At 60.1% G+C, this 23,306-nt stretch overlaps 1 protein-coding gene across 2 annotated transcripts; it reads right to left on the bottom strand.

Annotated features, from left to right (window-relative positions):
* Positions 1–21,366, bottom strand: IL17REL (interleukin 17 receptor E like). Of its 2 annotated transcripts, none has more exons than XM_043440695.1 (16): positions 21,187–21,366; positions 18,245–18,272; positions 5,568–5,717; positions 5,315–5,421; positions 5,008–5,122; positions 4,709–4,753; positions 4,317–4,453; positions 3,646–3,717; positions 3,510–3,564; positions 2,838–3,001; positions 2,724–2,768; positions 2,435–2,492; positions 1,973–2,145; positions 1,722–1,802; positions 1,481–1,538; positions 1–135 (listed from the first exon to the last, which is right to left on the bottom strand). In XM_043440695.1, exons 1-16 carry the CDS (start codon positions 21,286–21,288, stop codon positions 110–112), a joined length of 1,416 nt encoding a protein of 471 aa, XP_043296630.1. In that variant the 5' UTR covers positions 21,289–21,366; the 3' UTR covers positions 1–109. The 2 variants fall into 2 exon arrangements, with proteins under 2 accessions (XP_043296630.1, XP_043296631.1); XM_043440696.1 differs by having other exon boundaries at positions 1,982–2,145.
* Between the last annotated feature and the right edge of the window lie 1,940 nt (positions 21,367–23,306).

The following is a 23,306-nucleotide window of genomic DNA, read 5'->3' as shown; positions in this document are numbered from 1 at the left end:
GGCCTAGCCATTGCAACAGAGGCCTGGACTGTCCAGACGTGAGCTGGCCCTTTGCCGCATGCCTGCAGTCGGGCTTGGCACCCACGTCTTCTTGGTGAAACACTTGGCCTCAGGCTGCTGTCCCCTGGGTGGCAGCTGGGGAGAAAGGAATGGGGGGCTGGCTCAGGCAGCCTTGTGTGGGGGCATAGACCCCCTTCCCCCAACCATCTGGTGGCTCAGACGGTAAAGTGTCCGTCTGCAATACAGGAGACCTGGGTTCGATCCCTGAGTCAGGAAGATCCCCTGGAGAAGAGAATGACAGCCCACTCCAGTATCCTGGCCTGGAGAATCCCACGGACAGGGGAGCCTGGCAGGCTGCAGTCCATGGGGTTGCAAAGAGTCAGACACGACTGCGCGACTAACACTTTCACGTTCACTTTTCACATCCCCCCAGCCCACCTCCGACTATGAGGTGGAAAGGAGAGGGAGATGAGACCCCACCTTCTCAGGGCCCCCTGCCCAGTCCTGCCAAGCTTGTGCCCGGGCAGCAGGCCAACATCCGTCTTCGGGGGAGTCCACCCTGACCCCAGGAGCAGTATCCCCCCAGGTGCCCCGACTCCAGCTGGGCCCAGGTGCTCTCAATGTTCACAGGACTCACCCAGCGTGGCACGGGGCTCCAGTCATGGCCCCTGGCCACCCACCACACCATGTCACTGGCAAATATTGGAGCCCGGTCCAGACACGAGGCTCTTAGGGGTGACCATCTCCCCTTTGACCTGTGATCTGCTGGGGCAGGGAGGTGGGTGGTGTGGTGGGGTGGGGTGAGGGGAGAAGCGGATGTGGGACTGGGGTGCCCTGGCATTGCTGAGACTCAGCTGTGCTCAGAGGCCATTCGAGACCTGCCCAGCTGTCCATCAGTGGATGGGGAGGTGAGAGCCCTGGATATGCCGACACCCCTCTTTCTGTCTGCTTTTCAGCACTGGAAAAGGTTTGCACTTGAAGGTGAGTGTGCCTGCTCCTCACTCCCACTGCCCGTGTAGCTCACTGCCCCCCTACCCCCGGCCCCCAGGCAGGAGTCACCCTCTGAGCCACACCCAGGCCCCATAGGTTTAGGGTTCCCTCTGCATCCTGCCAAGTCTGAGGTTCCAGGAATCTGGGACTCCTGGATGGGCGAAGGCTGGGCCAGGAACTTCCAGTTCCTGGGCAGTTGGAACCAGAGCCCAGGGTGGTGGACACTCAGGGAGGAGGATGCAGCACCCATGACTGGTGTGAGGCCCTAGAGGGTCCTTGATCACCCAAGTCAAGGCTCAGAAGCCTGGCCTGACGCTGAGGCGGTGGCCCCTCTGTCCTCCACCTCCTGTGCACTGTGTCCCCCCCTGGCCTGAGAGTGGGAGATGGGGCTTCCAGGGGCCAGTCTGGGTACGGCCCTTGACCCCTGGTAGCCCCGGAGCACCTGTCCTCCCAGCCCCCGCCCCCGCTGAGGCCTGGCCTGAGCACTCACCGCACTGGAGGTTGCAGAGCTGCTGGGGAGCGGAGAACTGGACATCGGTCCTCCTGCCCTGCAGGTGGGGGCAGGGCAGAGAGAGCAGGTCAGCACAGCCTGCAGCGCGCCCTGCATGGCCCCTCATTCCCTAGAAGCACCACCTGGAGAGGCTGTGGGGCTGAGGGGACCCCCAGAGCAGCTCAAGGCCCCGGGCAGCTCCTGGGAGGTGGGCGGAGGCTGGGCAGGGAGGCACACCTACCTGGATGCAGGTGCTGGGTGCGCAGGCCTCGTCCCTGGGAATGTCCACAAAGGCCATTGCAGGGTCCTCTGTGGGGTCACCCTGTAGGGGGAGGGGTCGGTCACAAGCAGAGGGGGCGCAGACCAGGCTCCTCCAGGTTACCGTGGCGCTCGCCACCCTTTGCCCCTGCAGGCACTAGCTCCTAGCTCCGGACTGCAGGGGAGTTGGGGGTCAGCCCCACCCCCAGGTCGCCAGGACGGTGCCCACCCCACCTGGCTCACAGAGGCCGCAGGGACGGGGGTGGCCTGGAGCAGTCGACGGCAGTCGGGGGGCCACGTCTTTCCCTGGTGACACAGGCACACCTGGAAGCGGGCGGGGCTGGACGAGAAGAAGGCCACCCGGAGGCGGCCCGGAGTGGGTGCGGGCTGGACGGTCATCTTCCAGGCTGTGGGGGACAGGGGTGAGGCCCAGCACCCACCCACCACTGACCAACACCCTGTGTCTCGCCTCCCTGACCGAGAGGCGTTTACACAAAGGAAAGGGCCGTCTTGGCTACGGCCACACTGCAAGGGCCCCTGACCAGCCTCCAGCCTGCACCCTGGAGGGCCCGCCCCCGGAGCGCCCCCCCCCCCCCCGTCCCCGAGGGCCCCGCCCCTCGGAGGGTCCCACCCCTTGGAGGACCCTTCCCCTGGAGGCCCCCTTCCCCTGGAGGTCCCGTCCCCTGGAGGGCTCACCTGGGAAGCGCAGCTGCTTGAAAGGGCACCTCACTTGGAAACCCAGGCTCGTGGAGAACTGCCGGGAGGCCAAGGGACAGGGTCTGGCTATGTGCGCAGCAACAGGCGGGCCTCCTTCACGGCCCCCTAGGACTGGTCACAAACCCCCGCCCCCCACTGTTGGCCCAGGAACGGTTAGAAGGGCTGCAAGGTGTCTGGACCCTGGGGCTAGGCAAGGCAAAGGGAGACATGTGGCCGTGGGTCCCTTGTCTGGCTGGGCACGAGGCAGGCTGTGGTCCGGCCCACTCACCTTCAGGCAGAGCTGGGGCTGCGTGTCCACGAGCGGGTACTGCACCTGAGGGGCGCTCACGTCAGGGCCCTGGCGGTCCATCCCCGCCCCCATCCCTGCCTGGGGGACACTCACCTTGCCGCGGGCCGGCCGGCCTGAGTGCTTCAGCTCGAGGCAGTGGGCCCCTGGCCCTGGCCGCCAGCACAGACTCACACGGCCTCTCATGGGGCAGGCGGGCTCCCAGCTCAGCACCTGGCTCCCCGGCTGGTAGTGGATGGCGTCCCAGAGGCTCTCCCTGTCTGCAGGGACCCTCCCCCAGGGCTGGAGTCAGCGGGACACTGTCCTAGCTGCTGACTGGCCACCGGACCCAGCACCTGCCCAGTGACCGGCACGCTGGGTCCCGGGCAGGTGTCTTCTCTGGTGGCTTTAGGACTAGGCCCCACCCAGTCCGCTTGGGTGCCCTGTCGATGAGCACCCCGCAGCCTCCGGGAGGCCTCCCGCCCCCCGCGGCCTTGGCTCTCCCAGGTGGCCAGGCCATGGAGCGCGTGTGCGCTTGTGCGCTGGCTGACATGGACGCTTGCATCCACGCAGGGCTTCCACCACCTGGAGGGCTTGCCCAGAACACAGTTCTGACTACTTACTGCCCGAAGCCGTCTCAGGCGCTGAGGCTGGGCCTGCCCGCTCCTCTCAGCCCCTCTTGTGTCAGCCCCACGCTCTGAACCAGGAGCCCCCACTCCTGGGGACCCCGGACTCGCCATCTCCCACCCCTCCCTCCTCGTTCTCTCTCCGGCACCGCAGGGCACTCACCATCTTTGAAGGGGCAGGTTTGGATTCGCACCGCGTCGGGGGTCGCCGACCAGACCTGCGGAAGGGGCTGGGATCAGCACAGGGTCAGCCCATCTTCTTGTCCACTCTCGGGTGTCAAGGCCGCGCCCTTACTGACCTCAAGGCACAGGCACGATAACTCTTGGCTGTAGGGCAGAGAGACCCTCCGGGAGATACTGTTCCCTGTTACCTGCGTCCGAGGGAAGGCGCGTGGGCGCGGGGCGGGGGCTGTGGGCGGGGCTGGGACTGTGGCCGGGGCCGGGGCTGTGGGCGGGCGGCAGGGGAGGACAGGGGTGGGCGGGTCTGGTGGGCGGGGCGGGGGCCGCGGGCGGGGCGGCAGGGGAGGACAGGGGTGGGCGGGTCTGGTGGGCGGGGCGGCAGGGGAGGACAGCGGGCGGGCGGGGCCTGGTGGGCGGGGCGGCGGGGGAGGACAGGGGCGGGCGGGGCTGGGGGGCGGGGCGGGGGCCGCGGGCGGGGCGGCAGGGGAGGACAGGGGGCGGGCGGGGTCTGGTGGGCGGGGCGGGGGCCGCGGGCGGGGCGGCAGGGAGGACAGGGGGCGGGCGGGGTCTGGTGGGCGGGGCGGGGGCCGCGGGCGGGGCGGCAGGGGAGGACAGGGGTGGGCGGGTCTGGTGGGCGGGGCGGCAGGGGAGGACAGCGGGCGGGCGGGGCCTGGTGGGCGGGGCGGCTGGGGAGGACAGGGGCGGGCGGGGCCTGGTGGGCGGGGCCGGGGCTGTGGGCGGGGCGGCTGGGGAGGACAGGGGGGCGGGGGGGGGCGGGGCTGGGGCTCACCAGCACTGGGGTGCCCGCGTCCTCGCAGGTGAACCGCTTCAGACAGAGCCGCGCGTAGTAGTCAGGGCCCCCAGACTCCGGCACCTGTACTAGAACGACCTTGCGGTTGCGGTCCACCCAGTAGGAGAGCTTCTCAGCTGTAGGAAGGCAGGAGGAGGGGTCACGCTGGGGCCAGAGGTCACCACGCACAGGGCTCCAGCTGTCCTGACAGCCTGCATGTGGTGACTCCCGCCAGACCCAGGCATCTTGGAAGTCTCTGCCTGAGGACCCATCGTGAGTTCCCAAGTGAGGAGGGCGGAAGAGCCTGGTAGGAGGCCTGTGGGTGCCCACCACCACCCGAGGGTCTTCCCAGGGGCAGCGGGGCCGGGGTCCCACCTGGGGAGGGACCTCACCGAAGCAGTCAGGCACATTCTTCCCCACGTCCTCATCTCTGCAGTCTGCGAATGACAAGGGTAGTGTTGGGCCCAGCCCACTCTGCCCCCGGGGCCGCCCCCAGGGCCGCCCCCAGCCAGGCCTCTGCTGGTGTGATTTCCAGAAGCCCACTGCTCCAGGGAGACGGCAACCCAGAACTGAGCAAATGCACTTGTTGGGACCTGTCCCGCCTGGCCTATCCGCTGCCTGGGTGAGTCCTGCCCCAGGGCAGTCTCTGGAGGCTGGAGGGCAATGCCCATGCCAGCTCCCTGGTCCCTACCTTCCGTGTGGTATTGCTGGCCCAGCTGGACCCCGCAGAAGTGGGGGACAGTCCTCAGGGTGACGTAGAGGGTCTGGGCCACGCCCACCTCGAAGCAGTCAAAGTGCACCTGGAGCTGGGCAGGGACGGGGTGAGCTGTGGGCCTGGGCCTCTACCCCCCACCCCTGGCCAGGCCAGCTCCACCTCGCACAGCTGGGACCCAGAGTCTGGGGTAGGGGAGGGCAGTGAGAAGCTGCCAGGGGACAGCTGTGCTGCGGGCACAGGCTTGGGGCCGGACTGGAGGGCCTGGGGCAGACGCGGGCCTCACCTGCCGCCCTGCCTGCCGGCGGGAGGCCCTGGGGACCCGCACAGCCTGGCACTGAGTCTCCTGGGTGTCCAGGCTCGTGGAGCAGGCCTCCAGGCCCTGCAGGCTCTCTGTGGAGAGAGGGCCCGCGGGCTGTCAGACCATGCCGGCCCCTGTGAAGGCAGCGAGCAGGGTCTCCCAGCCTGCCCTCAGGTTGTCATGGGGAGAAGAGGAGCCCTGAGTCCCCCACGACCCAGGAGTGACCCGTCCCAGTCACCGTGCAGCGTGAGGGAGGCATTGACACGCAGGAGCAGGGAGCAGCTGCCGGGCGAGGAGCACTTCATGGCAGTGGAGAGCGCCAGGGCCCCCAGGACGGACCTGGGCATGGGTGCTGGGGGTTGCCGGCAGAAGCTGTTGAAAATATTTTCTGTTGGGGAGAGAGGGAGGCTAAGTGCCAGGGTTGCTGGTTCCCTGCAGGTGGCCAGGTGGGGAGGGGCTCTGGGGCTGCATAGAATGGGGGGGGTCCTCCCTACTTGCCCCAGTGCCGTCAGAGCGCCAGGCCCTGGGCGAGTGGTGGGCCCAGGTCCCACCTGCACCATGTGCAGAGCTGACTGCTGGGCCCAGGAGCGGGGCCCCCACCTGGCCGGCAAAGGGGCAGAGGTGGCCCCCCCAGGCATGCCGGCTGGCCCTATGGGTTCCAAGGATGAGCAGCAGCACAGGTCTGCAGGGGGCGCCTGGGCCTGAACCCGAGGTCATTGCCACCCTGTCCGTGGTCAGGCGGCAGCACCGGCACAGATGGCTTGGCCCCAGTCGTCAGGGCCCTGGAAGCTGGGGCCAGACCGAGCGCCATGCAGGCAGCTGGGGTCTAGCTTTCAGGCTCCAGGGCTGAGCGGTGTTTTTGGTCTTGGCTCTGCCTGATCTGCAGGCAGATGCTTCAAAGTCAATGGGGTTAGTTCCATGGTCGCCACCATGCCCCGGAGAGCCCTGCACCCCACGGAGCTGGCAGCCCAGGTTCCCTCTGGCACTCAGGACCTGGCATGCCGGTCAGGTGACACGTCAGACGGTGTGTGGGCTCAGCAGTGCCCAGGCCCCAGGCACACCCCAGGCAGCATGGCAGGAAGACCTGCCCTCGGGCTGACGGTCAAGGGGAAGCAAAGGACAAAGGTGCCAAGGCCCTTCCTGTGCTTCAGAGGGAGGGGGACACGGGGGACCAGGGGGACCGGTTGAATGCATGAGGGTGGGGGAAGGGCAGAGGGTGCACGCAAGGCCGTCTACCCTCACAGCAAGAGGAGCCGGAGTGAGGGGTCCCCGCAGCCACGGTGGCTGGACTCCCAGACCTTGGAGAAGGGGGTCAAGGCACTGCTGCTGAGACCCAGACAGAAGAGCTGGCCCATCGCTCAGCGGAGCCCTGACCTGACCAGATCAGACGTGACTCAAAGAGGCAGCAGAAACTGTGAGGTCTGAAACGTTCCTGGGAAAGAAACCAGAGCTGTGGACCCCGCTGAGGTCAAGGTGGAGTCACGGAGCTCGGCCTGGACAGCAGGCGAAGTGTGGTCTCAAGACCCTAGGTGTGAGGACATGCAGGACGGTGATGCCCACGGAGGGGCAACCCGGGAGCCTCCCGGAGCCTGCTGTCCTGCAGTGCTGTCGGGGATGGGGGAGCGGTGTTCAGGGTGCCTGGTGCCTCCCCGAGAGAAGAAGTGGGGCAGATCTGGGCAGAGGCAAAAGACCGGAAGTGGCCAGAGTTTGAAGGATGAGCATGGGAGGATCGCGATACAGAGAGCGGGGGGGAGTGTTTGGCAGAGCAGGGATGCGCGCGTGGACTGAGGAGCGCAGGAAGAGAAGAAGCCACAGGGGCTCTGGGGACAGAGTCTTGTCGGCCCGTGGGGCTGGGCTGTCCCTGCTCCCAGCCTGACTGCAGACCCTGGGCCTCACGGGGCCCCGGTGCAGCGGACGCAAGAGTCTTGCTTCCTAAGAGAAATAAATAGCCGTGGTCACTGGTCTGATCTCGCCTAACAGATCTTGAAAGAAGGACCCCAGAAGGATTAACCTGTTTCCAAGTAACTTGACTGTATTCCAGAAAAGACTCAAGAATATTTGTGAGGATAAAAGTGTATATCCAGCGTGCGTGTGTGCTCAGTCACACAGGTTCCGCCTCTTTGCGACCCTGTGGACTACAGGCAAGAACGCTGGAGGGGTGCCATTTCCTCCTCCAGCGGATCTTCCTGCCCAAGGGATTGAACCCACGTCTCCTGTATCTCTTGCATTGGCAGACAGATCCTTTACCACTGAGCCATCTGTGAAGCCAGGTAAAAACCCCAGTCTACCATATAATAAAAAATTACAAGTTATGCAGAGAATCAGGAAAACAACTTGAATGAGGAAAAAAATCTATTAATTAAAACTGACACAGGTGTTAGAATTAGTAGACAAGAATATTAAAATAATTATTATAACTGCATTTCACATGCTCAAAAAGTTAATGGTAGACATGAAAGATTTTTTTTTTTCAAAAAAAGTCCAACTTACAAGGATGAAAACTGCAATGTCTGAGATGAAAAATACATTAGCTAGATTAATAACAGATTAGCCATTGGAAAAAAAAAGATTGGAGAACTTGACATAGCAATAGAAAACACCCAAAAGTAGGTGGAGAGGGATGATGGTGGTGATGGTGGAGGTGGTGGTGGTTGATGGTGATGGGGTGACGATGTAATGATGATGGTGGTGGTGATGGTGATGGGGTGATGATGTAATGATGGTGGAGGTGGTGGTGATGGTCATGGGGTGATGATGTAATGATGATGGTGGTGGTGATGGTGATGGGGTGATGATGTAATGATGGTGGAGGTGGTGGTGATTATCATGGTGTGATGATGTAATGATGGTGGAGGTGGTGGTGATGGTCATGGGGTGATGAGGTAATGATGATGGTGGTGGTGATGGTCATGGGGTGATGATGTAATGATGGTGGAGGTGGTGGTGATGGTCATGGGGTGATGATGTAATGATGGTGGTGATGGTCATGGTGGAGATGGTGGTGACAATGGTAAGGAAATAAAACAGCGCTTCGGGGAGCTAAAGGACAACTTCAGGTGATCTAATGTACGTGTAGTTAGAGTCCTGGAAGGAATGAGGGAGTGAAAAAACTCCTTAAAAAAGGATAGAAAATTTTCAAGCTTGGTGAGAACTATACACTCACAGATCCAAGAAGCCCGATGAATGATAAGAAATATGAAGAAATTACAGGCACAGCACGGTCAGTTTGTTCAAAGCCAGAGTAAAGAGAAAACTGTAAAGCTACCAGAGGGAAAGACATGTGAGGCACAGCGGAACCAAGGCAGGGGAGAGGCAGGCTTCTTTTGGGGAGCCACGCGAGTGAGATGATAGGGAAAGACTCCCCAGGACTGAGAGACAAAACCCACCGGCCTAGCATCCCACCCCCTTCCAGGCCTGCGTGCCTGACTCTTGGCAAGCATGCTTCAAGCCCAGGGGGAATGCAGTCCTTCCAGCAAACGGTGCTCAGTTCTGTGTCCGCAGGCAAACAGCGGACTCTAGCCCACAGCTCTCACAGAATGTAGAGTTTATCCCAAATGGACTGTCAGACTCAATGTAAAACCTAAACTACCAAACTTTCAAAAAGAAACCTGTTTTTAAAAATCTCTATGACCTTAGGTAAGGCGAAATTTTCTTAGACACAACAGTGAAATTGTGACCCATAAGAGAAAAAATGGGTAAGTTGGATTTCATCAAGCTTTCGAACTTCTGCTCTTTGAAAAACCCCAGTAAAGAAAGAAAAGACAAGTCAGAGACTGGGGGGAAATATTTGCGAATCGTGCACCTGTTAAGGAGCTTCTGTGCAGAACTCGTAGGAGCTTTCCAAGTTCAGCAAGGAGGAGACCGACAACATGTCCACCGGTCCTCCACGTGGAGGGGGCGGGGCTGCAGGACCCCACCTCCCCAGATGACGCAGGTTTAGAGAATAATAAAGCCAGCGAGTAGCTGTTGGTGTTCAGTCACTAAGTCGTGTCCAACTCTTTGTGACCCCATGGACTGCTCATGCCAGGCTTCCCTGTCCTTCACTGTCTTCCTGAGTTTGCTGAAACTCATCTCCATTGAATCGGTGATGCTAGCTAATCATCTCATCCTCTGTCGCCCCCTTCTCCTCCTGCCCTCAGTCTTTCCCAGCATCAGGGGCTTTTCCAGTGAGTCGGCTCTTCACATCAGGTGGCCAAACTAAGTGGGTAGTTGCTCTGCCTTTTCCTAGCCACATGTGCTGGCAGTTCTTAATGGGGGTAAAATCCTCCCCGCTGGTCAGAGCTGTGAACTGTGGCCTGCCCCGCTGGCCTGGCCCCCACCGCACACCCAGCCCGCTGTTGCCCTGGGGCTGATGAACACGAGGTGCAGGGTCAGGTGGGTGATTCAGAGCGTCCCGGGGGGACAGTTCCCAAGGGCCGTGGCTGGAACTGGAGCAGAGGCTGCCTGCAGGAGGCTCCAGGGGCTCGTGGTCAAGCCCGGGAGTGGGGGGTTAGTCTGGCAAGGTGGGGGGTGGGGGTGAGGAGTGCTGTGTCCCCAGCCTGACGTTTCCTTGCTGAGAGGTGCATCCTCAGAGCCTGGAGCTTCAGAACCCTCTCTCATCCAGGTTGCCCCTTGTGTGTGTGGAAACGTCCTCCTCTGTGCAGAAAATGAGAAGGCGGCATCTTTTGACCTTTACTGGAGAACTACAAGGACCTATTCCAGCCAATCAAGCAAAGGATCAGAGTCAGAAGGAAAAAAGGGTGGAGCCATAGAAGAGCATGGTGACCGCGGGTGCCAAGAAGTTGACTGTATAAAAGTAAGAACAGGCTCTTGTCCCCAGTTAAGCTCACAACCCAGAGGGTGTGTAGAAGAAAGTGATGCGATGGACTTCCCTGCTGGTCGAGCGGTTAGGACGCAGCACTTGAACTGCCTGGGCATGGATTCAGTCCTTAGCTGAGGAACTAAGACCCCACAGGCCGTGCAGAGCGACCTCATTGTGACTGTGTGGAAGGCGTTGTGAACCCCAAATTCTTCATAAAGATTAAGGAGAAGTAAATACATTTGATCTCATTTGAAGGTTTAAAGCCATCACAGTAAACCAGAGGCATACTAACAGAAGGCCTAACAGCTCGGCTGTATCTTAAAAAGGAGAAATATGAACTCAGAAGGAAGAAGTGGGTTACAAAGGGAACCGAGAACACAGGACCGGTGAAACACGGAGGTGAATTTAACTGTGCATTGTCAGGGCAGGAGGACAGAGAACGGCTCCGTGTGTCTGAAAAGCCATCGGGGGTTCCTTCTGCGTCCCACAGGGGCCCGCGCTGTCTGGGCCGGTTCCACTGAGAACTAACAGTGCTGGAGGGAAAAATACACGTAAAAAACTCACATGTAAAACCACACACATGAAAACATACATGTGAAACACATGAAACATACCTGTAAACATACATGTGGGAGACAGGCATAGACAACTTACATATACATGTGAATACATACATGTGAAAAAACTTCTCAAAGCCCGTGAGAGCTGATAGGAGCATCAGGGTCCTCAGTATCAAACCCGAGGGAGCGGGGGGCGGGGGACAGGCTGCCTCTCGACTGGACCAGAAGGCCCAGGGCTGCCCCGTCTGGTGATCAGATCGGGAGAAACCTGCTGCCTCCTCCAACCCTGGGCCCAGCAGGACGGCAGGGACGCGGAGCTTCCTGGAGAGCCTGCAGCCTCCGCAGGCCTGGGGGCCAGCTCCCAGCGCTGCTCTGCACTGCGGGAGATCTAAGGAACTTCAGTCTAGGACTTAGAAATGGTCCCGATAGTCATAGGTCACTCCCGGTCCCACTCAGAAACAATGGGAACCCGGTCTGCGGGGAGGTGCCTGAATCCTCGGCCCGGGGATGGCAGACGCGTTCCTCAGGGGCACGGAGCAGACGTGTTTTTTTGGCTACACTGCGTGGCTTGTGGGATCTTAGGTTCTCACTCAGGGACAAACCCCAGCCGGCAGCAGGGAAAGAAAGAGCCCTGGCCGCTGGACAGCCAGGGAACTCCCTGCAGCAGACACGTGAGAGATGAGCAGCCTCGCTGGGGAGACAGAGTGCCCAGAGGGAGGCCGGAAGAGACACACGCCGCAGACGGGTCCACGAGCCTCCACTGGGCCACGCAGGTTTAGCGCGGTGCCTCGGGCAGTCCTACTGCTCACCAACTCAGGACGGAGGTTTCACCACACTTTCTGCACGGGACCTCAGCATCTGCTTTCTTCCAGGCTTGACTCTCAAGAACACAGGGGAGGACGCCGTGAAACTGCGTCCCGCCCTTTGCCGTGTTCCCAACGGTGTGTCTGGGTCGCAGCACGAGCCGCAGGGCGGGCGGGCAAGAGCGGAAGCCTGTCTTTGCATAGACGCGCCTCAGTCTCTCCTGGTGTTTATGGCAGGGCCCTGTCTGCACGGTCAGGGTGCGCAGCTGTGGATGCCGAGCTGTCGCCCCTTCCACGCATGTTCTCAGTGTTGCAAACAGCCCTGCGTTAAATCCTCACCCCGTTTCCCATCCGACCCCTCCTGGGGTCTCGTGGTCGGATGCTCCTTCCCTAGGAGGGGCCCTTGGGACAAGAGTCCGTCAGTCCCGGCCTGTCAGTATCTTCATGCCTGAAGGCCAGTTTCCTGTTATGGAAATATATTTGCTGTGTAGCATTGTGTAAACTTAAGGAGTACGCCGTGCTGGTTTGATGCATTTATATGTTGTAATAATTGCTGTTGTAGCAGAAGCACCCATATCAAGTCACATAATTATCGTTTCTTTTTGTGTGGTTGGATGAATTAAGATCTGGCCTCCTAGCGGGTTTCGTGATTATAACACAGAACTGTGTCTATAGTCATCAGACGACTTGCTATGGTTTTGCTGTCCATTCTCTTCTGGGGTAAAATGTGGCTCTTTGAAAAATCTGATGTACTTTCCTTTCCATTTTGAATTGCTAAGTTCTTTTTGCTTAGATGCCCACAGATTTTTCACTTTCTCTTTGACATCCAGCCATTTTGCTCGAGTAAGTTTTCACGTCACGTATTCGGGGTTGTTGCTTCACGTTCAGCGCCGAGTGTTGAGGCTGCTTGTTGTCCTCGAGCTGCAGTTCTGCGTGTCTGCTCTGCGGCTCGCTTTCCTCCAGGGGCTCACAGCACCCGCATTCTGGACTTCCTCTGCCCATCTGCAGCATCTGCTATTCTTGACATGTCACTGCATCTCTTTTTGATTATTTTTCTTTTCAAACTGCACTTGTATTCTTTTCTCAGCATTTTTAGTTATTTACTCGTTTTTGGTTGCACGGACTCTCCGTGACTGTGCGAGGACTTATCTCCGTTGTGGTGAGTGGGGCTTGCTCTCTGCCGCGGTGCGTGGGCTGCTCGCTGCTCTGGCTCCTCTCGTTCTGGAGCACGGGCTCCAGGGCGCGAGGCCTGCAGCCGCTGCAGCACCCAGGCTCAGGAGCCGTGGCGCTCGGGCTTCGTCGCTCTGAGGCGTGTGGGATCCTCCCGGACCAGGGACCGAGCTCTGCATTGGACTCTAGTCCAGTGCGCCATCAGGGAAGTCCCTTGTAATCTCGTTTTAATTGAAATAGAGTGTATTCACGATGTTGTGTTAATTTCCGCTGTACCGCAAAGTGATTCAGTTATACATATAGATACATTCTTTCTTTAAAAAAGCTTTCTTTTTCATTATGGTTTATCACAGAATATTAAATATAGTTCCCTCTACTATCAGTTCAGTTCAGTTCAGTCGCTCAGTCGTGTCCAACCCTTTGTGACCCCATGGACCACAGCATGCCAGGCCTCCCTGTCCATCACTGACTCCCGGAGTCTACTCAAACACAATATGACATTTCTTTTTGATTTTTTACAAAATCTCCTTTTCACCTTCTATTTCTCTCAAGGTATTTAATATTGGGTCTATTCACTACTTCTAACGTAGTCTTCATTTCTGCAGTGATTTTTCCTTTATTTTTAAGCCCGAGTGTTGTCACCTCATTTCTGAAATTTCCTAATTTTTGTTCCTATTGTTCTTTAACATCTGTATCCAATTCTTGAGTATTCTAACATTTCATGCAAAGATGGGCTCAATAAAGGACAGAAATGGTAGGGACCTAACAGAAGCAGAAGATATTAAGAAGAGGTGGCAAGAAGACACAGAAGAACTGCACAGAAATGATCTTCACAACCCAGATAATCACGATGGTGTGATCACTCACCTAGAGCCAGACATCCTGGAGTGTGGAGTCAGGTGGGCCTTAGGAAGCATCACTACAAACAAAGCTAGTGGAGGTGGTGGAATTCCAGCTGAGCTATTCCAAATCCTGAAAGATGATGCTGTGAAAGTGCCAGCAAATTTGGAAAACTCAGCAGTGATCACAGGACTGAAAAAGGCCAGTTTTCACTCCAATCCCAAAGAAAGGCAATGCCAAAGAATGCTCGAACTACCGCAAAATTGCACTCATCTCACATGCTAGCAAAATAATGTTCAAAATTCTCCAAGCCAGGCTTCAACAATACATGAACTGAGAACTTCCCAATGTTCAAGCTGGATTTAGAGAAGGCAGAGGAACCAGAGATCGAATTGTCAATATCTGTTGGATCATACAAAAAGCAAGAGAATTCCAGAAAAACATCTACTTCTGCTTTATTGACTATGCCAAAGCCTTTGGCTGTGTGGATCACAACAATCTGTGGAAAATTCTTTAAGAGATGGGAATACCAGACCACCTCACCTGTGTCCTTTGAAACCTGTAAGCAGGTTGGGAAGCAACAGTTAGAATCGACATGGAACACGGACACATGGACTGGTTCCAAATCGGAAAAGGAGTACATCAGGGCTGTATTTTATCACCTTGCTTATTTTACTTATATGCAGAGTACATCACGCAAAATGCCAGGCTGAATGAAGCACAAGCTGGAATCAAAATTGCCAGGAGAAATATCAAGAACCTCAGATATGCAGATGACACCATCCTTATGGCAGAAATTGAAGAACTAAAGAGCCTCTTGATGAAAGTTAAAGAGGAAAGCGAAAAAGCTAGCTTAAAACTCAACATTCAAAAAACGATCATGGCATCTGGTCCCATCACTTCATGGCAAATAGATGGGGAAACAATGGAAATAGTAACAGACTTTATTTTCCTGGGGTCCAATATCACTGCAGATGGTGACTGCAGCCATGAAATTATTATTATTTTTTTGCAGCCATGAAATTAAAAGACGCTTGCTCCTTTGAAGAAAAGCTCTGATCAACCTAGACAGCATATTAAAAAGCAGAAACATTACTTTGCCAACAAAGGTCTGTCTAGTCAAAGCTATGGTTTTTCTGGTAGTCATGTATGGATGTGAGAGTTGGACCATAAAGAAAGCTGAGTGCCGAAGAATTGATGCTTTTCAACTGTGGTGTTGGAAAAGACTCTTAACAGTCCCTTGGAAGGCAGATCAAACCAGTACATCCTAAAGGAAATCAATCCTGAATATTCATTGGAAGGAATGATGCTGAGGCTGAAGCTCCAATAGTCTGGCCACCTAATGTGAAGAATGACTCATTGGAAAAGACCCTGATGCTGGGAGAGATTGGGGGCAGGAGGAGAAGGGGACGACAGAAGATGAGATGGCTGGATGGCATCACTGATTCGATGGACATGAGTTTGAGTAAACTCCAGGAGTTGGTGATGGACAGGGAGGCCTGGTGTGCTGCAGTCCATGGGGTCGCCAAGAATCTGAAGTCTGAACATGACTGAGCTACTGCACTGAACTGGCTATTTTAAACCACTTTGAAATGAAAAGTTACACTTGTGGGTTTTCAGGGTGTTCTGGTGCACTTCCCTTGCCTGTCGGGACCTGGTTCTGTTCCTCATTCTCTTTTCAGTCTCATAAGTCGTCTGGGGCTTGTCCCCAGAGTCCCCCTTGGCCGTGTTCATGTGAAGGGCGATTTCTGCGCTTTTAGCCGCAGCTGGGTTCTGCTTTCCTCGCTGCACACAGCGCCCTCTGCTGTTGGTGTTGGGTGGACGTGCTCTGCCGTCCGGTTTCCGAGCTCTTCCTTCCCCTGGTCCTCATTCTCTTGCCGCTGCTGTCCTGGAGCCTCTCGGAGCTCCTCTGCAGGGCCGCCTCCCAGGGGTTCCTGAGCAGGCGCTGTGTGCTCCCCAGTGGTGCTCACCGCCTGCTGCGTTCAGACTCCCCTTTGCCTTCTGTTGCTCCTCCCACCTGGGGCCCTGGGGCCTGTCTCTGGGGTCTGGAGCGTGGACCCCGCTTCTGTTTTATGCCCTCCATGCTCTTGCATCTGGATTCAGGGCCGCCTCAACGACACTGCCGTCTCCCAGGACAATTTAGGAAAGAAATGAAGCCGAAGGGTCACCCCCCCAGAAGTCAGCGTCCAGCTTAGATCTACTCATCCATGGGCTCCGTGTGCAGGTCCGCAGGATGGTGGGGGGGCGTAAGGAGGGGCCCCCAGGACTCAGGGTGGCCTCGCTCAGGAGTAGAGGCCTTCGGGGAACCGCCCGCACAGCGTGGAAGTCTGAAGACGGGCGGGGTGGGGGTGGAGGCGTCCGGCACTTGGTGTGGCCACCGCGGGATTTCCAGGCAGCAAAGATCGCAATTGGGCGCTTGCCTCATGGCAGACAGAAACAAGCGCTAGCTGAACCAAAGACCTGAGTCTGAGAACCAAAACTTTAATAGAGAAACACAGGAAGACAGAGAGGAAGTATCTATGACCTCAGAACGGGGAAGACTTCTTAAAAGATCCCCTCCAATTCACGAAATCCTGAGAGGGGAGGCGTGTGAATACTATTGCATCGAAACCGAAGCATGTGACTCTCAGCCCGAGGCTGAGGAGGAGGAACAGTGGGAAGAGCTGTGACGCGGGGTGACTGCCGTCACCACGGGAGGAGCCCACGCAGATCTGTGTTGTCAGAGACACACAAACGGAGACGGGAGTGTGTGGGGGGTCCCTCACAAAATACCCCCCACACCTGCCAGAACCCATACTGCCCCCGCAGCGGACGGAGCACGTGGGCCAGGCCAGAGCGTCACCCAGGCAGGAGCTGTGTCCGTGCCTGGGGACCCCGCCCCCAGAAGCCCTGCTGGGGGGTGACAAAGCCCAGGAATCCGTGGCGAGCCCCCTCTGCGCCCCCCGTCAAGGAGGCCGGGCGGGTGTCCTGCATTTTCACGGCTCCCACTGGGGTACGAGGGAAGGGAGGGGGAGGGAGGGAGACCGTGATGGCCCCCAGGTCCCCTAGAAGCCGAGGGCCCCTCCCCGCAGCCCCACCCCCCCCAGGACCTGCCCGGCCGAGTTCCCCATCCCCCCAGCATGCCTGGGGCCATCCTGACATCTGGCCCTTGCACACAGCAGGTCCGCGGGGGAAACCCCATGGGTTTGGGGTCAGTGAGTGAGGAGGGGGTCTGAGTAATCTGGGGGTCCATAGGGAGCTGCCCACGTTTGACCAAGACTGAAGGAACGTCAGAGACGATGGAGTGTAGAAAACATAAAAACAGTGTGGGGGAGAGGACAGACAGGAAGGAAAGGAGGGAAATGAAGACAGCATGTGGGGGGAGAGAGCGGCATGGCGGGACGGAGGGAACGTCCACCGCGAAGGGACACAGTGTCAGGGACACGCGGGCCCAGCGCGGTGGTCACAGCGCAGGGGGCTCAGTGGAGACGGGGCGCGGGAGCCAGACACCTCATCTCGGGTCAAATAAGTACAGTGAAGACGGTAAATCAGGAGATGTGGCTGACTTGGAATGATCACAGCAAAAGCCACGGAGAAAGACAGGAACAGAGGAAGCTGGCGATGCACGCAGAGGTGGTGTTGCCAGAGCAGAGGCCTGCGCTCAACGCCCTGAGGCTACGGAACAATGGCATCGTCCGGTCGTCTGGTCGGAAGCTCACAGGGATCCAGGAAAGGGCCCGGCCTGGGCCGGAGCGAAGCCTGCAGGCCCCTCGGCAGAAACACCGGGGGGGCCTCGGGCTTCTCACCCTTGGGGAGGGTCTGGGCACAGGCTGTGACCTGATGATGCCGTTCAACACCACAACCGCTGACCACGGTCAGACACACCAGCGACAGGGGCCTGCCTGGGGTGGGGGCAGGCCGTTGGCTCAGGGGTCCGCGTCCTGTCTCATCATCCCACTCCTTAACCTTGGGGGGTCCTCGAGAAGTAACCCCTCCCGAGGCGAAGAAACAGTCAATTAAAGTTTAGCCATTTCTTTGGTTTTTCCTATTAAAGTAAAATTAAAATACTGATTTTAAATGGAATAAAGTAATTTCACTTTTATAAAATCTTTGTTATCTGTTTATCCAGGAACAGTATATTTGCCTACAGAGATGTCTAGAACTATGTCTTCCTAGGATAAATAGCATTTATTTCTCTAAGAGGGCTTTGGAGCTAGATTTACTGGAACTTTTCTGCTTATATATTCTACGTCCCTTGCGTGCATGCATGCTAAGTCGCTCAGTCGTGTCTGACTTTTTGCGACCCCATGGACTGTAGCCTGCCAGGCTCCTCGTTCATGGGATTCTCCAGGCAAGAATACTGGAGTGGGTTACCATGCCTTCCTCCACTGTGTCCCTTATGCCCCTTTTTAAATAAAATATAAAGTGTCTGCAAAGACAATAAAGCTATTAAAATAAGATGTCGTATTAAGGTAGGCAAAAACGGGGCATGTGATGAGAAAGTGGAGGTTCCATGTATTGCTGGTGAGGTGGAGACTGGCGTGGCCACTTCACAAAGCAACAAATTCCAATAGGAACCCGCGACTCCCGTGTCCAGCAAGCCAGCAGCTGGGCGTGGAGGGGGCCGTGCCCTCCTGCCCCAGGCGGCGGCAGGGATGACTCTGCCCGGTGAGGTGGAGGGGGTGTCAGCACTCCTGCGAGGGAGACCCCGGCCATGGGAGGAGAGGGTGACGGGGACCAGGAGGGCCTGAGATGTACTCACGGTTCACATGGCTCTTGCAGGCGAAGCCCTGCGGACAGAACATTGAGAGGGAGTGAGGGGTCAGCCGGCCGCCTCGTGTCACCCCCAGAGCCCCAGCCGGTGACCTGCGCCCCTGGACCTTCAGGCCCCGCAGCACCCCCCGGAGCTGGCGGGGTGGGGCCCGGGTGCAGGGAGAGAGCAGGTGGCAAGGACCCGCTCACACCAGGCAGTGACGCCTTGGGTCACGTGGGAAATGAGGGGGCTCGGGAAGGTGGGGGCCCTCTCGCAGGCAGGGCACTCCAACAGCTGGGGGCTCCTTGCCGGCACAGGTGGGGGTGGGGGTCTGCTCCTCCTCCCTGGGTCTAGGGGGCAGGCACTCCTGGGGGTCCATCTCCAGTGCTAACCCCCTTCCTAAATAGTCTTCATTTTGGAGTAATCTTAGGTTTATAGAAAAGCTGCAAGGATGGTATTGAGCTTCTCCCAGTGACCCCGGATGCTAACACCTGGGTAACCGGATGTCACTCCTGGCTGAGCCCCAGACTCTGGGCCCCCTGTCCCCACCCAGGCACCTTGTCTGCCCCAGCCTTTTCACCGTCACCCCTCATCCCCCCGGTCTTCTGATCATGACATCCCCCTGAGACACTAAGGCCGTCAGCCCCCAGTTGCACAAACCCCACTGAGGTGACCCCAGGGGACTGCCCATGGTCCTCGGGCTGAGGAAGGTGACCGGGGGCAGCGGTGGGGGGGACCCGGCTGGGCAAAGGGGCTGCACCTGCCTGGGTGCCCCTCCCAGAACCTGACCGAGCAGACAGGCGGAGGGTGAGACGGCCAGTCCAGCGGGCCCAGGGGCCAGCAGGCGGCGCGGGGCGAGCCCAGCAAGGCAGGGCGGCCGCGGGCCTGGGCCACAGCACTGCGTGGCCACCTCGCTCCTCCCACAGCCCTGAGGCCTGGAACCAGCCCCCGCATCCCTGTGGCCTGAGTCCACCCCCTCCCAAGCTAGCGGGGGCTCCAGGGAGTGGGGAGGTTGACCTGTGTCCTGGCCCCCACAGCCACCCCTGGAGACCACCCTGTGCCTGAGGACCACAGAGCCACAGCCCTGGGTTACTGGTGGGGGTGGGTGCGGTCTGGTGCTTGGACCTTGGGTGCCCAGAACCTCCCTGGGGCAAAGGTCAAGGTCAGAGAGCCCCGGTGGATGGTGGCGCCCGGGGGAGCTGGGGATGGTGGGTGCGGGAGACGGCAGGTCTGCGCCTTTTGTCGAGGCGGGGGTGGGGGGGGGCGCGGGGGCGGAGAAGCGGCTGCCCCTGCCCTACCCCCCACCCTTGGGGGTTTCCGCCGTTGGGCTTCTCGGGGCTTCCCAGGTGAGTCGGCAAGGGGGGCGGTCTGTGGGGAGGGGCCCAGCGGGCCTGGTCCTCACCCTGCCGCCCCATAGGGGGGGAGGACAGGGTCCTAGGTGCTTGGGGCGGGGCCCTGACCGCCCTCCAGCCCCAGGCGCCCCGTGCTCAGCGGTTCCTCTCCCCGCCCTGCCTGAAGGCTGTCAAGGCCCAGAGCGCTGCAGGGGTCTCTGTGCGGGTGAGGGGCTTCAGAGGCGCCCGAGGCAGCCCACCACCCTGGGCTTCCTGACCCCTCCCCGGGGCCCCTCCCCCAGCCCCTCTTCCAGCGGCCCCTCCCCCGGGCCTTTCAGGCTCTGTCCTCTTCTCTCCCCATCCGGCAGCCCCCTCCCTTGATCCTGCCACCCCAGCTGGGTGCCAAGGCGGTGCCCTGGCCCAGCCCTCTCCCTGGGTGGGGGGCCGCGGCGGGCTGGGAGGCTCCCCCGGCCTCTCCCTCCCCCGCAGCCCCTCCCCCACCGTCCAGGCCCACCCCAAGGAGGGAGCCCCTGCACACCGCTGCGGCCTCACCGCTGTCCCAACACCAGTCCTCCGTGTCTGGGCTTCTCAAACCCCGTATTTCAAAATTCCCGTATTTCCCTGAGCCCAGAGAACGCCTCCGGCCTGGGCCCAGGCACTACAGCTGCGTCTTAAGATTCATCCTGGCTTCTTCCTTCCCTGGAGGTCTGGGACCCAGTCCCGCAGCTCCACCTCACATTGCCCCTGAAGCAGCCCACCCTTTCACCATCACCAGGCCCCACCCCTACTTCAGCCGGCTGTTCCCTCTGCACCTACCAGTCCCACCAGGAACCAGAAGGACCCACCATGGGTCCCTGCACCCAGGACCTGAGTCCCACTTCTGAGGCTCTGCCTGACCCCTGGCCCCCGGAGCCTGCCCTGTCCCTCCCTGGACCCTCTGCCGGACGCACTCCAGGCCCTGGGGAGCTGCCTTGCCTCCTGACTCGGGGCTGACTGTGTGTCCCAGTGTCCCCCGAGCTCTGGTGCCAGCTGCCACTGCTCCCCGAGCCTGCTTGCCCTGTGTCTGCCCCGGTCCCCGCTGACCCCCACCTGGAGGAGGGCCCGTAACCGGGGCTCCCCGGCCCCCGGCCCAGTCTCGAGCTGGGGGACCTCTGAGGACAGGGTGCTGCTGGCTGGGGCGCCACGGGGACAGTGAAAGTCCCAGGACACCACTTGGGAGCCACATCCTTGCCCCGTGGCGCCTTCCCGCCCAGAATGAGCTTGGTGCCCACGGCATTTCCTTAGCTGGGCGTCCACACAAGCCCGGACACCGCCCCAGCCCGCACCCCAGATGATGAAACAGCCCTGTGAACACAGGAGGGGCCGTGCCCCAGCATGGCTCCCCGGGCAAGGACACTCACGGGGCCTTGGTGCCCCACACGCTCCCGGCAAATGCTTCCCCGATTGGCACCGTGGGTCAGCCACCACCTTGGGGGAGCTGTGGGCCTCCGACCACCCACCGCCCTGGGCCCCGGGCCCCTTGCTGGTCACTCTGAGTCGCGTGTGTAGCTGGGCCAGGCCAGTGGCCAGCCAGGTGGAGGCAGGGCCCCTCATAGGAGAGTCCAGTAGGGGCAGGCTCACCTGGGAACAGGAGAGGCTGCATTCCGTGACCCTGGGGACGGCCAGGCTCTGGTAGGTGCCCCAGGTCAGGCAGAGCAAGGCGACGGCGCACCCAGCCAGCATCTGGCCGCAGAACGGTGCCCGCCAAGCGAGGGCGCGAGGGGCGGCTCGTGGCGGCTGTGCCTCACCTTCCCAGCCTGCGGCTCAGCCTGGAGTGAGCTCGCTCCTGGGGCAGACACTCCCCCTCCCAGTGGGCCGGCCACAGCCACAGCCCACAGCTTCCGCCTGCAGGCTCTGGCTCCTGGCCAGACGCCCTGGAGTTTCCAGGCTGTCAAAGGAGACATCCTGGAACCGTGGGGCTCTGGGGTCTCCCGTGGCTGGGTGCCCCTGGGGCTGGCAGCCGGGGCAGGGCTAACTGTGGGCCTGTGGACTCGGGGAGCCGCCCTGCACCCCCCATGAATCCTCGGTGTCCCCGCCTCCCCCCCCGCCCCACCATCTCTCAGGCTTCTGTCCCAAAGTCGGGAGATGGAAGGTGGCCCTTGCCCCAGTCGTCGAGCTCAGCGGGGCTGGCAGAGAGGTGGGAGCCGTCCCCGGAACCAGCCCCAGCTCCCACAAGCCTGGGCCACCCCTCCAGTCCTGAGTGCCCCGTCCCTCCTCTGGGTGTGAGAGGCTGCCCCACTTTACTGGGCCCTTGCTCCGCTGTCCATCACCCCAGAGAGCGCTGCCCCGAGGCTGACTCCGGGGCCTGGCTTGTGCAGGGAGCTCACTCTGTCCCTTCTCCATTTGGGTCGTCTATGCAGACACCTCCATGCAGGCGCTCACAGCGCCCTGCCTGCCCCCAGCCCTAGGCTGAGGTGTGGCTCGGGGGTCCTTGGTCTCCTCCTCGGGTCCAGCCTACCTCCCTCACTGGCTGGCAGGTCTGAGCACCTCTGGCCCTGAGGGCACGTCCCCTGAGTTGGGGCATGGAAAAGAGGGAGTTGCTGGAGACCCCGGAGACCCCTTCAGGGCCCAGGGAGCTGGGGATCTGCTTGGAACCCCAACAGGGCGCTGCAAGCGTGGAGGGGAGCTGACCCAGCCGGCAGCACCCCCGGGCTGGCTCCCTGGGGGGCCCCAGGCCCTGGCTGCTCGCCTGTCTGTCGCCCCCTCGTCTGACCTGAGATGGGAAGTGGACTCGGGCCAGAGGAGTCAGGAACCAATATGGGAAACCCCTGAGGGAGCTTAGTCCTCGGGCGTGGGACCCACCGGCAAACATCACCCAGGACCATGGTCTCCGCTGCCTGCGCCCCCACCCCTCCCAGAAGCCAGAGGCAGAGCCAATGGGGGATGGAGCCCTCGGGGCAGTGTTCACCTGTGGTCCCCTGTGGGGTACGGTCAGCTGTCAGCTGGGGCATCTGGGGTGGCCGGGAAGTCCAGGCGCTAGTCCCCCCGCTGTCCCTGGCCTGGTCCCCTCAGAGTCAGGCTGCCAGAGCTCCCTGGGTCAGCCAGAGGGCTCAGGTCAGGAGGGCTGCGGGTTGTGTGCCCAGACGCTGTCCACCAGGCCAAGCGGGGAAGACCAGCCTGAGGCCGGGACTGAGTGCCACCACCTGCTTTCTCACCCGGGGGGCAAGTGGGGACTGTGCACCCAGTGACTCCGTGGGGACTGGCTCTTCCTGGAGCGAGGAGGCCCCACGTGGCCCCGGTCCTGGCCCACCTGCCAGCCGGCACCCCCAGGGCCCAGAGCACGCCATGCCAGTGCTGAGGGGCTGCAGGCAGTCAGAAACGAAGCCGCCACGTGGTTTCATGGGGAGAAGCGTGGTGGGGATGGGTCCTTGTCCTCTGGGGCTCCTGTCTTGTCTCGGAGGGCTGGGGGTTGCCAACCCCCCCAATGTCCAGAAAGAACAGGCCCTTGTGACCCTTCGCAGGCTCCCCGTCCCCTATAGGTGCAGGTGGCCGGGATGCCCCAGCCTGAGCTGAGATGCTGCATAGGCTCACCCATCTACGGTCTCCGCAGCCTGCACAGCCCAAGGACGGCCCAGGGCCCCAAAAGTCCACCTGCGGTGGACCCTGAGGTGTTCGACCCAGTGCGGGCGCCCCTTCACCCCCTCGCTCAGCGCCAGGTTAGAAGGAGACGCTCGGGTGCAAAGAACCTGGAGCAGCACAGC

This window comes from Cervus canadensis, chromosome 21, assembly GCF_019320065.1.
Source record: "Cervus canadensis isolate Bull #8, Minnesota chromosome 21, ASM1932006v1, whole genome shotgun sequence".
NCBI lineage: Eukaryota > Metazoa > Chordata > Mammalia > Artiodactyla > Cervidae > Cervus > Cervus canadensis.
This window is presented reverse-complemented; position numbering and strand designations above follow the sequence as displayed.

What these genes read in the sequence shown, in the direction of transcription:
- IL17REL (XM_043440695.1), bottom strand. Translation starts at nt 21,288, where the DNA reads ATGCTGGCTGGGTGCGCCGTCGCCTTGCTCTGCCTGACCTGGGGCACC. An exon ending in CTGCAAGAGCCATGTGAACC is followed by an intron (nt 5,718 to 18,244) that starts GTGAGTACATCT and finishes TCTCCCCAACAG; the next exon opens with AAAATATTTTCAACAGCTTC. An exon ending in CACCCAGCACCTGCATCCAG is followed by an intron (nt 1,539 to 1,721) that starts GTAGGTGTGCCT and finishes CCCCACCTGCAG; the next exon opens with GGCAGGAGGACCGATGTCCA.